Here is a 21,221-nt window from a genome sequence, read left to right as displayed (position 1 = left end):
ATTATCATTTAAAGCTAAAAATAAGACTTATGTAAACGTTGGTTTATTGTGAACTTAATTTCTAATATACGGAGGGGGGGGGGGTGGAATAGAGACCCACGAAATTATGACCACAACAAAATCAAAATTTTAAACACAAATCTATTTTGATAATGTTTTGTTCAATCATTTCCTTGAAGAAAAAACCAATAGAAAGTATAAGTGTTTTATAATCCACTTACAAACAATTCATAAGTCCCGTAGTCGTAATTCTATTCACATCAACTTTTTATTTTAACTCCCTGAAATTTTGAATCAATTGACTCAGTTGCTTTAGAATTCATAAATTTGAAGACCCCCAAGGTCATTAAATCTTGATGACTTTTTGTCCAACATTCTTGTTTGTGATCTGAATTATTATGTAAAGTTTGCATTTTTATAAATAAAAAAAAAGTCACATAAAAGGGAGTTGTTTTTTTTTTGTTTTTTTTTTTTTATAAAATGTTAACTTGATTATTTTGTGCAAAGTGCAGGTACATATGTACATGATTGTGAAAAAAAAACTCTGAACATCATGCAACCCCTGCATCATTGGAAGCTCTCTTCTAAGTTTAGATGTAAAAGGCAGTGCTGTTCTTCGCTTATAAATGACTTATTAATGGTTCATACTTGAAAAGTATGAGGGGCTAATACTGACTTATTAGTCACTTATAACTGACTACACAAGCTTGCATAAAGCAAAAGTGGCTAATACTGGCTTATAAGTCACTTATTGGTCAAGAATCTCATTTGGATATACAATCCTAAAGAGTAACGTATTAGTCATAAGTTGAATGTATCAGTGAAGTGTACGTAAGTCTAGAATAAACAACTTATAAGTAAAAGAATAAATCACTTATGAGTCACTTATAGGCCAAGAACCTCATTTGGATATAAAATCCTAATGAGTAACTTATTATTCACATATAAGTGAAATGTATCAGTGAAGTGTAATCCATAATAAACGACTTTTAAGTAAAAGAATAAATCACTTTATAAGTCACTTATCAGGAATTTTTGTGGGGATTGTTTTTTTTTAAATATTAACCAAAGCAAAACAATTTATTGAATCAAGTTCGGGTGTGTTTCATGGGAGATAGAACCCAAAAACCTCAAGATAGAATCAGGCCCAAGGGATTTTTTATTTGAATTTTCTGTCTTTATTTTTGTAAATTGTTGTTACTAGTATATCAAGTTTTACAATTTGTTCCACATGAAAAATCCAAAAATAAAGTAAAATAATCATTTAATAAGTGATAAGAGATTTAAGAACTCACCTCAATAAATGTTAGGGCAGTAACATCTACATAACTAATAACCTACTAGTGTGCATCCCATCCTTAGCTGTTACTTTTATGCTATTTTGTTCTTCTTTAATTCAATTCAATTTATTCACTCAAAACCATGTAAATGGTACATGAGGTACAAAAAAATATAGAACATATATACATATAAGTCAGTGGGTCAAGCAGAAGGTGATAACTAAGGAGAACAGACAATATTATTAATTTTAGAAATGGATGTACATAATTTTATCAAAGAATAAACATCATTTTGGCACATGACATAACAAAACTTGATAATACTAGTATTAGCAAAGGTATAGAGGATGGAGTGTTTTTGTATATTAAATTGTTTATCCTATTTGATGCCGATGATACTGTAAATCTTGCGGAAACTGCTGAAGATCTTCAGACATTTTCAAATCTACACTACCTCAGGTTGCATCCTTGTAAGTTTCAGCTTTTCTGGCCAAGTGGTTCTTAAGAAGAAGATTTTTAAATATTTTTCCTCTATACTTCTCTATTGTGGCCCCGCCCTACTCCAGGGGGTCATGATTTGTACAATTTAGTATCTACACTACCAAGGAATGCACCCACATAAGTTCACCTTTTCTGGACCAGTGGTTGTTAAGCAGAGTTTTAAAGTTTTACAACATATTTTAATGTAAAAGTTCGATTTCCTACTGTCGTTTTGTCGTTTCCCCGGGGGTCCAAGTGTTTGTACAGTTTAGAATCTACTCTACCCCAAAATGCTTCCAAGTAAGTTTTAGCTTTCCAGACTGATTCTCGAGAAAAAGATTTTTAGAATTATTTTTTATATATTTCATTGTGAAACTTGCATTCCATATTGTGGCCCCTCCCTAACCCTGTGGTTCATAATTTGAATATTTCAGAATCTACACTACCCAAGGATGCCTCTACATAAGTTTTAGCTTTCCTGTCCCATTGGTTCTTGTGAAGAATTTTTAAAGATTTTTCCTATATATATGTATTTCAATGTAAAATTTGGATTCCCTATTGTGGCCTCACCCTATTCCTGGGGGTCATGATTTGAATAATTTAGAATCTACACTCCCCCAAGATACTTACACATAAGTTTCAGTTTCTGGTCCAGTGGTTCTTGAGAAGAAGAATTTTTATGACCCCACCTTATTTTGATTATCTCCCTTTGCAAGGAGACCTAGCCCTTCATTTGAATAATTAAAACTTCCCTTTACCCAAGAATGCTTTGAACTAAGTTGAGTTCAAACTGTCCCAGTGGTTCTTGAGAAGAAGTTAAAAATGTGAAAAGTTAACAGACGGATGAACTGACAGTTAGACAGACTACGGACAACGGTTGATCAGAAAAGACTATTGATTTGTCTACTGGATTTTTTTTAATTAATGAGACTGAATTCATAGCAATTCAGTTCCAGGCTAATGGTGCTTATGATCACTGTGCGATTTTGAAGATGGCAATGCTCAGAATTAATGCTAGGTACAAATATAAAATGAAGAAAAATATGCAGTATTATTAACTGCATAACTGCCCAAATTACATAGAAAGTTGATATATAAAATGAAAATACAATAGGAATTTTCCACTCTTAATAATAGATTTCAATGAGAACAGGAAATATTATGCTATAATATTAAAATGTCTTCCTACAAATGGCTGTAAGTAAGAAATAAACTTGTACATAGACGTATCTATATACAATCAATAAAGACTACTTAAGGCTTCTTTATTTCTAAATATACAATAATATGAATCAGATGTTGCAGTAAGTAGTGAGGTGTTAAAAATGATGATCTGTATAATTTTTGCACAGATGCATTACATACTGTAAATCACTTTTTATTCGCGAGAACTTTATTTTCGCGTAAATACGCCAGAAAATGCGTTCGCGAAAATTAAATAGAGGAATGACAACTATTCGTGAAAATTATGTCTCGCTTACAAAGAGTCAATGACAATCTCGCGAAAATAAGGTGTTGCGAAAAATTAAGTGATCTAACAGTAACTCAATATAACTTAGAATCGTTAATTTTGAAATTTAAAAAAATCATATATTTATACATATTTTTATGATTGTTACAGGGACTTGGGTATACAGCACTTATCAGAGTCTATATTTTTAGAACTGTGACATAATACGATCCTCCGAACAGGTTAACCTGAGGAAAGAGACGGTGGACTTCAGGGAAATGGTGAAAAATCAAGTAATAAAAAAAGAGAAGCAGACAGGGAGATGATTAGTGGGAGTAAAAGAGAAGGATTCAGGCTACAGGGATCAGATGTGGACAACATGATTTGGCCAAATGACCACATCATTATTTGGGACGTAAACCAGGCTCAGAATTACGACTTAAGTAGAAAAACACTGATTCTCTGTGATTTATCTGATAGCCCACCAGGGTTTGCTTTACTTGAACTACTGACATCAACACAGAGGGAAAGTGAAAAGTATGCATGTAACAGAATAAACAGCAGACTCTATATATCCAGTTCCAAATACAGACAGATCACATGTTCAGCAGTTATGCCTTATTCTAAGGAACATGGTCCGTGTGGTAGTGGTGTTGTAGTGGGAGGAACAGAGTATGACACTGCCCAATGTTTTGTCTGTGACTTTTGGCCCCATCCTGCCTCTAAATGGGTTAACAGATGTCACTCTTGGCCTCAGTCTTTTATTCCTGATGACATAGTCAAAAATGGATGCCACGTTGTAGCAATAAGACACAAACTAGGAAAGCATGCAGACAAAGATTGGAGAATGTCTTTCTCTTTGGCAGAACAAAAAACTAGTATATTCATTGAATCATTGTCAATTCTTAACCTATGGGCTGCTGAAATTGTTTTTAAAAGAATGTATTAACAATGGATTAAGTGATGAGGATAAATTGCTTTGTTCCTATCACATGAAGACAGCAGTTTTCTGGGTGGTACAACAAAACATAATACCTCAATGGTGTCCTCAAAATTTTGTTCATTGTTTCTGGGTCTGTTTTAAACTTATCCTTAAATGTGTATATGAGAGTGTATGTCCAAACTTTTTTATTCCAGAAAACATGTTTCTGGGTAATATTTATGGTAAAGCACAAAAGAAATTATTTCTTAGGCTTCATAAATTGTATGAGAAGAGTGTAGTATCACAGCTTCATATTCCTTTTATCAGGTCTAGTGTTATAGGTGTCCTTCAAAACCCAAGACAATCTGTTGATACAGATGTGCACATGCTTGTCTCTAGGGATATGTCTTATTTAAATATATTTAGAGAGTTGCGTTGCAACAATCTATTAGCACCAAACATAAACAGATGTATGAAGTTTTTTGTGCTGTAGAAAAGTTGATAATTTTACCGCTCACCCAGTACCAGGTTCTCATGTTACGGAGGTTTACATCCTCTATACTCCAGAGCACTGCATTTATGTTATACAAGCTTTTAACCTTTTTTACACCATTTGTAGTATATACTAGTTCGGTTGTAAACAACAGGTGTATATAGCTAATAAAGCATCCAGTTATATGTTGAAATTAGCATCCAAGTTTGGGTGTATTTCTGATATCTTATACATTGCAATCTTTTACTACAAGACACTTAGACACAAGGTAACTATATAAGTTATAGAGATGACAAAGGTCAAGTTAGCACAGCCATATGTTATGTGTGTCAACAAGTTATTTCATGATGCAGTGAAGTACATTTTGAGTGAGTCCATAGGGAAGCATTCCTGGTCTAAAGAGATAAGACACGCTGTAGCGTGGGATATTGATCTCTTTAATAAAGTCTTTTACATAAATGAATAATTGCCAGAACAACAGTCTAGATACAATGGATTACACATCCCACTTCATGTTCTGTTACACATGTTAGAGATCTTGTGTTACAGACATGTCGATCCAATGGGAGCACAATCAGCTCTATATGAGCTACAGGTACTGGAACATCAATGTCAGGGGAAGTACATAGAGACAGATCAAAGAGACATATCATGGGAAATTCTAGGAATCTGTCAACAAGTGACAGGGAACCATCAAGCTGCTCTGTACTCCTACCAACAATCTCTCAAGCAAACACCATACAACCACATACAAACTTCTACATTGATGAGAATACAAGAAATCATGGGAGTCATGGACTGAAATCATAAATAATATTTCATGACCATTATCTCTGAGAGTTCAGCAATGCAGAACTTTTCTTCGAGGGGAGTAAGTAAGACCTCCCCCTTACAAAGATTACAAATAATCCTTAGACAGTTTTATGTAAATTATGCTTGTTATTTGTAAATAAAGTTTGTGGAGCAATTATTTATGTCAGTAAAATAAGATATACTGTAGATTGGTAAATAATTACGATGGTTTTTCATTTCACAATGTTCACGATTCATCAAATTTCTGCGAAATTATATATAAACCTTTCTTAAATGCTATCATTAGTTTTTAAAACGTTTAAGGGTGTTATTTGCTCGAATCAAAGGTATTGAAGATTTTTTATCAAGTATATTTCTAGAATATACACACAGCTTGATAAAAAAAAATAAGAACAAAAATGGGGGTGTTTGCGCTATCTTTAGTACTATGGAGCAATTAATGTGATCTTTTTCCACCACTGTAAGTGCGTCTAACTCATAATTCATTTTTTTCTTTAATATTTTTTTATCCAAATGAATTACAGGATCAACTACAGTCTTTTTCATTTCAATTTGTCACATTAAAAATTTTGACAACCAAAATAGTTTCAGAATACTTTTCATAGTCAGTTATTTGACCTCTCTACACTCAAAAATGAAATTTTTCTTGTCTAAGAAATTCAAAAAAGCAAATAAATCTTCTGAAGTAATGACATGTTCTGAATTTAAAAAGAGCTGTTAAAAATTATCTATTATTTTAAGAAAAAGACATAAAAAGTGGGGGTCTGTGTTGTTAATGTTTATATATTACTAAAATAGTGCTAATTTTAAGCTTAAATTGGGCCCTTTATTTTTTGATATATTTCCCGAATATGGTGATAGAATTCATGGTAGTAAATTTGATATAGTTTGTGTGCAGCTTGCATGTTAAATATAGGAATCCAATTGAAACATAATAATACTGAATGCTTTGATGGAGGAAAAATTTATCTTTTTCTTCTGAAAAAAAACCTTCCGCAACAAAATATAGTTCTTCACTAAATGTTTTCGATATGAAATTCAAATTCACGCTTCAAAAAAAGAATTTAAATTTTGTATGAGTATTTATACAATTTATTGATTCAAATACTGATATATTTATACACTGGATTGACGACGGATTTTTTCCGTTATTTCCCGTTCATGACAAGGCGCACACGGTGGGTGTGACCAGTCAGCAGGGGATGCTCACTCCTCCATGGCACCTGATCCCACCTCTGATTTTTTAGAGGTCCGTCTTTGCTCTGCTCCTATTTTGTATTTTTTTATGGACTTTGATCTTGAATACTGTTCGATATCTCCATATCCTGCATTGTTATAACAAATTAATAATTTACGCTGATATGCTGGGTAAAAAACTCTTAGGAAAGGGAAGGACTGATGGGATTTGCCGACCTTGAACTGCTGCAAGACATTAAAAACGCAAAGACCTTACAAGTTACAAAGAAGTCGGGAAAATAATATGTGTGTGAGGCACAGTCCTCGGATATATCAGTATTTTGTGAATTTTGTGAATTGTGAGAAATGAATCAGGAATGCGGATAGAAAATGGCAAAAAGATGTGCTTACTATGATTTAAAATTTTAGCTGTTGTTTCCATATATTGTAAATCATGTGATTCCAGAAATGTAATCAAGATTGATTTTAAAAAAGTCAACATGATCTTAGTAAATTTTCATATTGCTGTGTATTGAATACAATACGTGTGCATTGGACATAAACATATTATGAACATGTACCCTAATAATATAATAAATTGTATTAATTATACACATTGTTGAAGGTGTTGTAAATATTTATGCATGTGTGCATCATGTAGCAGTTCTTAGCAGTTTTAAGCCGTTTGGCTATCCTTATAACGAAATGCTTGTCAGCAGTTCTCCTGAATGTTAATTAGTTTACAACAGTTTTTGAAGAAGTTCTAATTATTATTATTACACTTTTTTCTGGGAATAAGGTACATATATTAAGGAGAGACTGAGGAGATTACATGTTTATCAACAAAATTGAATAAGAAATTCAAGAGTTTATATAGAAGTTGTTCAAAAAACTTTAATATGAGGCTCAATTTTTCATAATTACATAAGCTAATCTACAATAATTTCTGTATTTTTAAAGTAGGATGTGTAAAGGATTCGAATTGTTTTGATCGTGAACTAAATCAACTGCCTCTGGAAGTTTGCAGATGTCGGTGTTCCCAACTGCAGTTGTTATTGCATATTATTCATTATTAAAGCATTGCTAATTACAAGGGAAACCTTCTGGTACCAGAAATTAATGGAATTCAACCCTTATAGAAATGGTTTGAATCTCAGATAGTAAAAAAGCTCCTTTTCTTTAATGCGGAGAAAGTGGTGTGGGTAGAGTCAGAGAGTGTTCGGATAGGAAATGTACACATACCACGAACTTTACACTAAAAATGACTTTCACTGATAATTACTCCTTTTTCCCATATACTGTATATATTCATAATCAAAGTTTTTATTTTCTTAAGTATTTTAACACATATATTTACGTGCACTATAAAGCACAAGGTTACATATCTTACTGATCTAAGTGTTAAGATAAACAGATCAGAGAATTATTTTAGTTCTCTCTCTAAGTCTGATGTTGACGTATCCTACCTATCCCGCTGTGCTGGCACCCTCTATGTGGGAGCTCCAATTCTCGTAACATGTCCATCATGCCTTTGGGATAATTGGAAGTTACATCACTGAAAGCCTGTAAATTACAGGTGTTATATCAGAAATAAACTTCTTAAGTTATACGTGTAACTTTAGAAAAAGTATCTAAATTACATGTGTTACATCCATTAATCCCAGCAATTACGTGTGTTACATCAGTAAAAGCCTGTAAATTACATGTATTACATCAGTATGTACCTGTACATTACATGTGTTACATCATTAAAAGCCTGTAAATTACATGTGTTATATCAGTAAAGCCTGTAAATTACATGTGTTATATTAGTAAAGCCTGTAAATTACATGTGTTACATCAGAAAAAGGCTATGGTTTGACCAACAGTTTACCTGTAATTTCAAGTTCTATCTACTTACATAAGAAACTTGACTGTAGTATTACTGGTTTGTGCATTAAATAATTTTTAGCTCATCTAAGCCGAAGGCTCAAGAGAGTTTTTCTGATTGAAATTTGTCCTTTGTCCTTGCCGCAGTTATTGGCGTTGTAAAATTTTCACAATTACATCTCCAGAACTATTGACCTAATTTCAACCAAACTTGGCACAGAGTATTCATGGATGAAGGGGCTTCAAGTTTGTTCAAATAAAGGGTCATAAAAAAGAATATATCAGACAAACCTTAAAAAAGACTCTCAAGAACAGCGAAAAATAAATGGCATCATAAAACAATCTTCTCAAAAAAGAAGAAGAAGAAGGAATGGGCCAGGAAAGATGCAAATACAGTAATGTGGAATTATTGGCAGGTAGTATAGCTTCAAGTTTGTTCAAATCATGACCTCCAGGGATACCGTGAGCCTGCAATGAAATATCAAACTTGTAGGGGAAAAAAAAGTCAGTCAAAAACGTATGTGAGCATCATTAGTTAGTGTGCAGTCAATTTTGTTCTAATCACACCCCTTCTCCTTTAAGGAGTAGGTTGGAACCACTTATGCATTTAAGCTTTTCAGTACTATTCTGATTTTTGCTTTTTTCGCAAGATACAGTGCTCAGATGATTGTTTGTGTTACATTGAAATAATATGTTTCTTGGTGATTTTATTTGACTTTACTATGTTTTGTTGCAATCAAACCAAAAGTACACAAGGACTAGATTTCTATTTACTTATTTTTAATAGATACATATTATTCATTTTTAGACGTCATGATTACATTATATATTTTAATCTAAAGCTGAAAATAAAAGTAATAAATATTGGTATTATCTATGTGTATACTAAATTCTAATGAATTTAGAACAAATATATATTTATAAAGCTTTTTTTCAATTATTGTTTTCAAAATAGTAACCATGCAGGACTAAACAGTTTATTGAATATAATACCGGTATGTCTCATGGTATATAGAACCCCCAAAATTCCCACACAGAACCAGGCCAAAGGGATTTGTCATTTGAATTTTTTTTTTTGGTTAATTTTTATTCTATCAGACTTTTACAGTTTGTTCTACATGAAAAATCCAAATATTAAGTAAAATAAGCATTTTATAAACATAAATAATCAGAAATTACGGAGCTCACCTCAATATATGTTATGGTCATATGCAAGGTAGTTTGAACTTTATCGGGCTCTTCCCTGGAGTTAAAGAGTTCCACTTAATGAAGGACCTGTGTGCAATATTTTTTTGTCTATGTACACCTCTTCTAAAACAAATTTTGATGTAAAAAAAACCTGGCTGGCATTTATGTTTTGTAATTTTTGTATATATTTTTTAAACACATGTAATGCAAAATTTTTCATAATTTAATATCTCCCAAAAACCTCTGGTAATGCATGCTTAATTTTTGTCTATGAACATCACAAGGTGACACTTCTAACTGATCTAAATGTTAAGATAAACAGCTCAGAGAATTATTCCAGTTTTATCTCTAAGTGTGATGTTGGCGTATATATCCTACCTATCCCGCTGTGGTGGCGCCCTCTATGTGGGAGCTCCAATTCTCGTAACATGTCCATCATTCCTCTGGGATAATGAGAAGTAACATCACTGAAAGCCTGTAAATCACATGTTACATTAGTAAAAGCAGCATGGTACAAACATCATTACAAGAGGCTTAGTGTACCAACTGAGCACTATGGCAAGGAAAAAAAACCAAATTCGGTTTAGTATTGAAAAAACTTAAATGCATAAGTGTTTCCAAACAACCTATCCCTAATTGGGAGAAAAGCAATGATTAAACTGAATCTACACTAACTGAGGATGCTTACATGATTATTTACTAACATTAATTGTGAGTTTTTGCCTACAAATTTGAACTTTCATTGTGGCCCCACCCTATCCCTGGGGATCATGATTGGAAAAATATGAATGTACACTATCTGACGATGCTTTCTCATAAATATTTGAAATCATAGTTTTGCTGTTCTTGAGAAGAAGATTTTCAAGATTGTTGCTATGTTACTCCCATATTAATTTTGATCGACCACTGTGGCCCTACCGTCCCCCCGGGGGTCATGATTTGAACAAACCTGAATCTACACCAACTGAGGATGCTTCCATATAAATGTGACCAATCATACCTTTGCTGTTCTTGAGAAGAATATTTTTAAAGACTTTTCTATATATATATACTATATATGTAAAACTTTTATTGTTCATATTGGCCCTATCCTACCCATGAGGGTCATGATTTGAATATACTTGAATCTACACTACCTGACAACGATTCCTTTTGAGTTTTATTTTTCCTGTCCAATTGTTTCTTGAAAAGAAGATTTTTGAATGATGGCATTAATTTTACATTTTCATAATTATCTCCCCTTGGAGGAGATGATTTACACAAATTTAATGTTGCATCAAAGGACGCACAGCATATATACTAGATTTTTTGTTTATGTACATGTATGTGACTTTGACATAACATTCATTGAGATGAGCTATGTAATCGTCGTTGTTGTTAACAAAAATTACGTTGTAATCTTTTCACAATTTCATCTCCAGAACTACTGTGCCCATTTGAATCAATCTTGGCACAGAGTATCCTTGGGTGATGTTAAAATAAAGGACCAAAACATAGGAATATATCAGAAAACTATTCAAAAATCTTCTTCTCAAAAACTGCAAAATATTGATGGCATCATTGAAAAATCTTGTCAAAAACCAATGGGCCAGGTAAGATGAAACTAATGTAGAATCATTGTCAGGTAGTATAGATGAAGTTGTTCAAGGAAGGATATGGAGATAATGATCATCTCAAAGTCCATAAAACATTACAAAATAGAAGCAGAGCAAACACGGACCTCCGAAATATCAGAGATGGGATCAGATCATTACCTCCAGGGATAGGGTGACAGTAATGAAAGGTCAAACTTGTAGGGAAAAAAGTTAAAAAGTAAGTTTAAGCATCATTAATAAGTGTACATTCAATTTTGTTCAAATCACTCCCCCTCTCCCATCTAGGGATAGGTTGGGACCACTTACATATTTCAGCTTTTCAATACTAAACATTTGCTTTTCATTTCCATCGTGCTCAGGTGAGCGATATGGCCTCTAGGCCGTTTGTGTTACATTGGAAAGTTGTGTTTCCTGTTGTTGTTTTTTTTAAACTTTACCAAGTTTAATGCAATCAAACCAAAAGTACACAGGGACAAGATTGTTTATTAACTGTTAAAAATATTATACATGTATTTATATTATAAAATTAAATATTTTCATGGGGTTAAAGAATGGGTGCACTTTATTACCTCAGTTCGAACCCTTTCGGCCACCCATTTTAATCTTTACATTTCAATATATCGCTAAATTAATCTATGATCATTGTGCAAGATATGCTTTTGATATTTATGCCTTGAAATATTTGTCATACATATTTCTATAATTACAGATAATGCCATTGAAAAGAACATGTATAAGCCTTATATTCTTGAAATTAGAACAGGATCACTATCGAATTTAAGGTACACGAAAATAGGCGGAGACATTTTAATCGCATGGATGTTGAATGTGCACAATATCACATATGGTTTTTTCGCAGTCAGATGCTACATTAGTTTCATAGTGCAGAAAAAAATTAAATGATTCTAGTGTTTGGGGATGCGGTAGATGTATCGCCCTGCAGACAATAATACTGAGGCGACATGAGCCTAAAATTATTTACTAATCTCACTACCAATATCTGAATACTTTCAAAACACCTTTTATACGAAAAATACACAGTAAAATAAGAGACATATTAATTTCAAAACTTATTAAAATTTGCGCAAAAATCTTTCATAGTTTGAAGTTGAAAGTATGAAAGATACTGTCCAAATAGAACCTTCAAATGACAAACACAATGAAATGTTCAACAGCTGTTCAATAATTAGATATATCGACGGCGTATTGTCAATTAACAATGGTAATTTCCATTCCTACGCCGATACGATATATCCTGGTGAGCTTTAGATGAAAGATACCACAGAGTCTGACACACTTGTTTCATACTTGGATATTTTACTTGAAAAAAGACGTTAATGATAAACTAAAAACTAAGCTATATGATAAACGTGATGAATTTAAATTTTCCATCGTCAACTTTCCTTACTTATGCAGAAATATACCTTCATCGCCTGCATACGGAGTATATATCTCAATTGATTCGATATGCAAGAGCATGCTCTACGTATGAACAATTTCTAAAACAAGGTAAATTATTGACAAGCAAGTTAATGAAAAAAAAATAACAGCAGTCTCGATTAAAGTCATCATTTCGAAAATTCTATGGTTGATACAATGACCTTGTCAGCAAATACAATTTATCATTGAGTCAAGTGCTGACGGACGTTTTTCATACTAATTGTTAGTCCATTATTTATACACTGAATTGACGATGGATTTTTCCGTTATTTCCCGATCATAACATGGAGCACAGGGTGGCTGTGACCGGTCAGCGGGAGATGTTCACTCCTCAATGGCACCTGATTCCACCTCTGATGTTTTGGAGGTCCTTGTTTGCTCTGCTCCTAATATGTGTTGTTTCATGGACTTTGAGATTGAATATCGTTCGTTATCTCCATATCCTTCTTCCATGATAATTTCAAATATTTACATTCGCTGTGTTTTTCTAGTAAGCTTACTGTGAAATTGATTTGAAAACCATTTTCGTGTATACTCACGCGAAGAAATATACACGGAGAAATGTGCGTTAACGTGACGTCACAATGAGGCTGCAGCGACTTTAGTAAAAATGCAACGATATAGGGCGGCGAGAAATTCAAACATTGGGTATATTTTTTTTTATACTTCCAGACATGTAAAATGTAAATATAAGGAATGTTTTTAAGTTTCGTCTCAGTTATTGGTGTGTAAATCACACAAGACTTGCACGAAGGCATATTTTTCATGAAGCGCTAGCGTGCTTCATGAAATATGCCTACTTGACAAGTCTGTGTGATTTACACACCAATGTATCACACAAAATTTAAAAACATTTCTTAATTGAATGATTTAGTAATCAAATTAAAAAGATTTTTATACTTATTTTAATCAGCTTATAAAGATAAGAATTTTCTGTAAATCAAACAACTAAAATCAATTCAAAGATATAAAAGAGGCGATTCGTCTATAGAAACCTTATCTTATTAAATTTCAAATAGGGGATTTTTTTTTTATTTGAACGTAAATACCTGTAACATACAACATGTATATCTTCAAATTATACTGTATTATTATTATAACAGACAAGCCATATATAACTTTAAGAATCATCAATACTGAAATATTTTCTGCCATAAAACCAGGGACGTACGTAGCATTATTTTTAAAAAAGGGACAAAACAAAACAAAAAACAAGATTCAAATTATCTGAGGAATAATATAGTTATTGATTGTGTATGAGAGCAACATATGATTTGTTGAACCCTGAAGGTGAAAAAATTGCCGTTGGCCTGCGGTCTCGGCAACATTTTCACCTTCAGGTCCAACAAATCATATGTTGCCCAAATCTTAGTCTATAACAGTTTTGTAATACCCTTCGGTACTCACATAAGATTTAATAAAAACACACTATATTATACAGTTATTGACTGGGTATGAGGGCAACATATGATTTATTGGACCTGAAGGTGAAAATGTTGCCATTGGCCTGCGGCCTCGGGCAACATTTTCACCTTGGACAACATTTTCACCTTGGACCTGAAGGTGAAAATGTTGCCCGAGGCCGCAGGCCAATGTCCAACCTTCAGGTCCAATTAATCATATGTTGCCCGAATCCCAGTTTATAACTGTTTTGTTATACCCTTCAGTGCTCACTTAAGATTGATCAATTTAATCAATACACTATAATCAATACGCCAAAATAAACGAAGTTAAGAGCTACAAGAGTTGTTGCTCATAGCAATGTAATGAAGAAGGGAAGAGTATGTTTTGTGATAAATAATTTTTGTAAAACAATATATATATATAATTGTTTTTGTTCTTTCTCAGCTTGTTGTTTTATATTTACTAAAGACACCATAATTATCGATATAAAATAATTGATAATATAGTTTATTAAATAGCTAATAAATAGTCTATTAAAATACTACCAAAAATCTAGAGAATTTTAGCGTTTAATATCTTGGCGTTTTATTGAACGCTAACTTTTCATTACGTATATGAGTATGCCCGAAACATTCCGAATACGAGCGTTCAATATCGAACGCCCCGTTGTAAACAAAAAAAGTTGTCTGGTCAAATTCTCAGAGCGAAATTAAAGAAAGGAAGTGGTATCTAGGTAAGATGTGTTTATTTTTCACACTGAAATAAAATTATTTATTAAAATACAGAACGTATTAGACCCATTAAAACCTAATTAAGCAAATCATATCGCTCGGTAGGGTAATCGTGATGATGTGATATTGAACGCTAACAGGACAGACGTTAATTTGAATACCGATACAAAAAATCATTAATTTTAGGGTTTTTTTAGTTGGAATATTTATTTTAAATTTTGTAGAAATGTTTTAGCTATATAATAAAGGAGTTATTGAACTTATATCGGTGAATATTGGCAATCGTTGGCTGTTCAAATGCACTCGCAAGCTCGTGCATTTGAACAGCCAACTCGTGCCAATATTCACCGATATAAGTTCAATAACCCTATAGTATTAATTAAATTGATCAATCTAAATTGAGCAGTGAAGGGTATAACAAAACAGTTATAGACAGGGATTCGGGCAACATATGATTTGTTGGACCTGAAGGTGAAAATGTTGCCCTTGACCTGCGGCCTCGGGCAACATTTTCACCTTCAGGTCCAACAAATCATATGTTGCCCTCATACCCAGTCAATATTTAATATTTCCATTTAATAATAAATTTAATATTTCCATTATATCACAGAAATTATTTTTCACAAAACATACTCTTCCCTTCTTACTTACCCTGCTGTAAGCAACATCTCTTGCAGCTATAACTTCAGCTAATTCTGTGTCACCGATATTGAACGATGATTAATTACTTGTAACGTAGTAGTGACGTTGCGGTCTAAGAATGTTGGACAACGTCCAGTCAACAGTGAAATTGATAGACCGATGTCATAATCATTTCATTTGGTGGATTTTTTACTAGCAATAAATATATTATACAGTTATTGACTGGGTATGAGGGCAACATATGATTTGTTGGACCTGAAGGTGAAAATGTTGCCCGAGGCCGCAGGCCAATGACAACATTTTCACTTCAGGTCCAACAATTCATATGTTACCCAAATCCCAGTCTATGACTGGTTTGTTATACCCTTCAGTACTCACTTAACATCTAATATTTACATTTGCAAATGTTTTCCTTTATATAACACTACTGAAAGCAATCGTATCTATGACTGTATAAATACAGGTTCGGGGTCAAGAGGTCATAGATGTGAGTATGGATAAACGTTCGACGTATTTTCTCTGTGACGTCATAAAGGGTCGACGCTCGTTCAATGGATTTTATACATGTCGTTGGGTTTGAAAAATAACGCATTTCACACGTTAAAAGTCACAATCAGGCAAATGTAAAGTATTAATAAGTTAAAAATGTAAAATATAAGTAATAAGGTATCATTTGAAACATCTATCGGGCTATACATGCGGGTTGGTACGAGATTGAATTCATCATAAAGCCCTTCGGGATTTATTTAAGAAATAAGGTATCATTTTTAAACATCTATTGGGATATAAATACGGGTGGGTCACGAGATTAAATTCCATAAAGCCCGAAGGGCTTAATGATGAATTTAATCTTGTACCCACCCGTATTTATATCCCGATGGATGTTTTAAAATGATACCTTATTTCTTATATTTACATTTGTGACTTATTCATACTTTATATTTGCAAGATTGTGACTTTGAACATGTGAAATGATTTATTTTTCAAACCCAACGGCATGTATGTTATCCACGTGTCGACCCTTTATGACGTCACTGAGAAATTACGTCAAACGTTTGTCCATACGCACATCTATGACCTCTTGACCCCGTACCTGTATTTATACAGTTATAGATACGCATTGCTTTCAATAGTGTTATATAAAGGAAAACATTTGCAAATGTAAATATTAAGGAATGACTCTAAATCTTGGCCAAATTGTTCGATGATAACCTGGTTTGGGTCAGTCTACGCTTTATAATCCGCGAAAATTCGGCGGTGCGTGAGAATGTGAATCCAACGCGCTACCGATTACGCTACGACAACCGTTAACAAACGTTGACACGTTTTACGTATATAAAACGTAGTATTTATATCACACATGAAATAAATTTCTTAAATTCCAAAAGATTGATAATTAGTAAGGATTTTTAATATCAATCCGGATATTCCCGTATGCAATTACTTTGACAAAGCAGTGACGTTGCATGTGACGTAGCAGTGACGTTGCGATCTCACAATTCTTATATTGGACCTGCAGGCCAGTCAAAAGTGAAATTGTTAGACCGATGTGATAAACATTTCTGTTGTTGGACTTTTCATTAGTGATATAGGATTAAAAGTTCTAAACGCACTAAATAAAAGTGTGAAGCACTTTAATGTAAAGTTTGTGGGTAAAATACAAAGAGTTTACACATCGATAATTTTTTTTCAAAAAGAACGTTTAAAGAGGCTGGGTGGTCGTGGCCTTTTTTAGACTATTTTGATCTCCATTAGAAGAAGAGCCCCATATAAAGATATAATAACATGATCTAATTTTAAAGCTAAAATTTAAGACATTTTTCTTTGCCAAATGATAGTTGACGGTTTAAGATATCATATCTCAAAATTTAAGTTAAATCTGGTGGTTGATTAGAAAATAATTAGTTGACCCCCTAGCCTCCTTAATTCTTATAATTCCAGTAACCATGATAACGAATTTTTAAAATTATTTAAATTGAGGCCTACATACAATCCGTTATTTTTGTACGGCGTAGGAATACTTTATACCGCAAAGAACGTTATCGTGATGAATTTCGATAGAGTTCAACTTAAATTATCAAAACAATCATTAAATAAACTTACAAAGACTAATCGATTGTTGTTTAAGTTAACAAATATCGTAATTACGAGTTTACTTCAGGATAGTTCGTCCTTGACCATGACAATGTTGACATTAACGACAACGCTCAGAGCGAAAGTTGCAGACCGACGACACCCTCGATTTCAACTGGTTTGTTCAAAGATTGAGAAAGAAAAAAAAAGTAATAATATGAATGTGATGCTAATAAGGCAAGAGTTTGAGGTGCATTTCTTTTTCCTTTCACAACGATACAACTGAACTGGTTTATGCTTCATATATTATGAATGTCTCGCGATTTTTAAAATTCACTCCCGTGATCCAACAGTGGGATAAATATTTTCATGGCGTCTTTCAGCTGGTCAGTTCTGTTTGTCACCAGTTTTATTTTATTTAATTGAATTTCAAGTTTCTTGTATTCAATATTTAGCTAAATCAGACCAGAAATAACTGCCTTCATTGTTTATACGATAGCCCAAAAGCTTCGTCAAGAAAGTAGTTCTGAGTGAGAAATTCATCGATGTTTAAACTTTTTCTAAAACGTGTTCTCGTCCAATCAAAACACAGGGAATCAATAAATAAAATGAAGATTGGAATTATTAAATATATAGAAAGCTATTTATAAGGGTATAAGAAAGAAAGCTATATATAAGGGTATAACAAAAAATAAATAAAAAGTTATATATACCCGATACTTTGATTACGGGGGCATAAAAAACCAAAGCATAACCTATTTTATGGCGGGATAATGCTTCATATTTAATTTTCAATACCAACCATACACAGACAAGGGGTAATTCTTCCCGTTTTCTGCTATATGAATTAGTTATATGTAACTACAAATTATCGGCCGTTAGACACCGGGCTGTCGGAATACTGGGCGGCCACCAGTCAGAATAAATACACCTGTGAAATATGAAAGCCATAGCCCTACCAAGTCAAAAGTTATGGGCAAAGTTAAAGGTTTTTAATTGCGGACAAACAGACAAAGAGACGGACGGACCGAGCAAAATCTATATACCCCAAATCTTCAATTATGGGGAAATCAAAACACCAAAACAAAACAAGTCCAAGACATCTGGTATTTCATACAGATATACAATAAAGATATTACTGCATGATTGCACAAATGTTTTATTTATAAACTGAAAGTAAAATATAGGGATTTTCCAATTCTAATTATATTTTTCAAGGTTAACAGGAATGCTATAATATTAAAATGTCTTCCTACAAGTGGTTGTAAGTAAAAAAAACAAACTAATAAGTATATGTATCAATAATTATAATAATACAGACTACTCAATGGTTCTTTAAAATATTCTAAAATTTATATTTTTTAGACAGATGTTACAGTAACAAGTGGGATATATTATACAAATATAGAAATGCTATGAGCTGTATGATTTTGGTCTAGATACACTACATTATATATTAGACTCATTGATTATGAAAAAAAACATATTTATATATTTATTTTGAATGTTTTGTGCAGGGACTTGGGTTTACAGCATTTATCAGAGTCTGTGTCTGTGAGTCTGTGTCACATAGTTGGGACCTCACAGACGGTGATCATGAGGAGAGAGATAGTAGACCTCAATGAAATTATTATGAATCAGGTAATAAAATCAAAAGAAATGGATATGTCATTGACTAGTGGGAGTTACAGAGAAGGATTCAGGCTGCGGGGGTCAGATTTGGACATAATGCGGTGGCCAAAAGATCACACGGTAATATGGAATTTAAAGCAGGCTCAGAATTTTTACTTTAGAAAAACGCTTATTCTCTGTGATTGTTCCGAAAGCCCACCAGGATTTGCTTTACTTGAACTACTGACACCAACACACAGGGAATATTTAAAGAATGCATGTATGAGAATAAACGCGAGACTCTATATATCCAGTTCCAAATATAGACAGATCACATGTTCAGCAGGTTTGCCAAATTCTAAGGAACATGGTCCTTGTGAAAGCGGTATTGTAGTGGGAGCAGAGTATGACACTGCCCTATGTTTTGTCTGTGATTTTTGGCCACCTCCTGTCTCCAAATGGATAGACAGATGTCACTCATGGACCCGTCTTATATTGTTGATGACGGAGTCAGAAATGGATGCCACTTTGTAGCAATAGGACACAAACTAGGAAAACACGCAGACAAAGAATGGAGAATTTCCTTCTCTTTGGCAGAACAAAAACTTGTCTATTCAATGAACCATTGTCAATTCTTAACCTATGGGCTGCTAAAGCTGTTCTTAAAAGCTTGCATTAACAATGGATTAGGTGATGAAGAAAAATTACTATGTTCCTATCACATGAAGACAGCAGTTTTCTGGGCGATTCAACAAAGCCTAATACCTCAATGGTGTCCCCAAAATCTTCTTCAGTGTTTTTGGGTCTGTTTTAAACTTATCCTTAAATGGGTGTATGAGGGGGTCTGTCCAAACTTCTTTATTCCAGAAAACAACATGTTTCGGAGTGATATCCATGGTGAAGCACAAAAGAAATTATTTATTACGCTTCATAAATTGTATGAGAAGGGTATGGTATCACTGCTTCACATTCCATATATCGGGTTCAGTATTACAAGTGTCCTTCAAAATCCGAGACAATCTGTTGATACAGATGAAAACGCACTGCTCTCCAAGGTCCTCTTTGAATTCAGTCTATTAGGTGAACTGTATAACCATGATCTACCAGCAGCATACCTACACGGATGTATGGCATTCTTATTAAGTACTGTAGAAAAGTTAATAATTTTACCTCTGACTCGGTACCAGGTTCTCGTGTTAAGGAGGTTTACAGCATGTGCACTCCAGAGCACTGCTTTTAGGTTATACCAGTTTTTAACCTATTTTCAACCATTCAAGGTATATACTAGCTCAGTTGTAAACAAACAGGTGTATATGGTTAACAAAACATCCACTTATATGCTGAAATTAGCATCCAAGTTCGGATGTATTTCTGATATGTTGTTTATTGCAATGTTTTACTACAAGACCCTTAGATATAAAGATGCCATATCAATTCTAGAGATGACAAAGGTCAAGTTAGCACAGTCAAATGTAATGTATCTCAACAATTTAACTAGAGATGCAATGACACACAGGGTTCTTGAGATGTTAGAGAGTCATTCCTGGTTTCCAGATATGAGACATGCTGTGTCATGGGATATTGCTCTTAAAAATACAACCTGTTACATAAATGAGTTAGTGCCAGAACAAGAGTCTGGGTTACTGGGTGGATCTCCTGCATTATACATTCCACTTTATGTTCTATTACACTTGTAAGAGTTCTTGTGCTACAGATATGTAGACCCAATGAGAGCACAAACAGCTCTAAATGACTTACAGGACCTCGTCCACAATGATCAGGGGAAGTATATACAGATACATAAAAGAGACATATCCTGGCAAATTCTAGGAATCTGTCGACAGGTGACAGGAAACCATCAAGCTGCTCTGTACAGTGTACTCCTACCAACAATCTAACAGACAAGAACCACAGAACTTCATTCAAATTTCTAGCATGATGAGAATGATAGAAATCATGGGATCCATGCTTCAGCAACTTAGAACACTCCTTGGACAGGAATGAGAAACACCCCTCCCTCACTCTCTACTTAAGAAATACCTTATTTTTTTAGC

General features: G+C 33.5%; 1 protein-coding gene across 1 annotated transcript; it reads left to right on the top strand.

Moving 5' to 3' along the window:
• Positions 1-19,625: 19,625 nt before the first annotated feature.
• Positions 19,626-20,864, top strand: LOC134233126 (uncharacterized). The gene has a single exon (XM_062715116.1). The coding sequence runs from the start codon at positions 19,626-19,628 to the stop codon at positions 20,862-20,864; it is 1,239 nt and encodes a 412-aa protein (XP_062571100.1).
• Positions 20,865-21,221: the final 357 nt, after the last annotated feature.

Source organism: Saccostrea cucullata, unplaced genomic scaffold (genome assembly GCF_032062105.1).
Source record: "Saccostrea cucullata isolate Sc308-1 unplaced genomic scaffold, CSIRO_AGI_Scuc_v1 ctg7072, whole genome shotgun sequence".
NCBI classification, from domain to species: Eukaryota; Metazoa; Mollusca; class Bivalvia; order Ostreida; family Ostreidae; genus Saccostrea; species Saccostrea cuccullata.
This window is presented reverse-complemented; position numbering and strand designations above follow the sequence as displayed.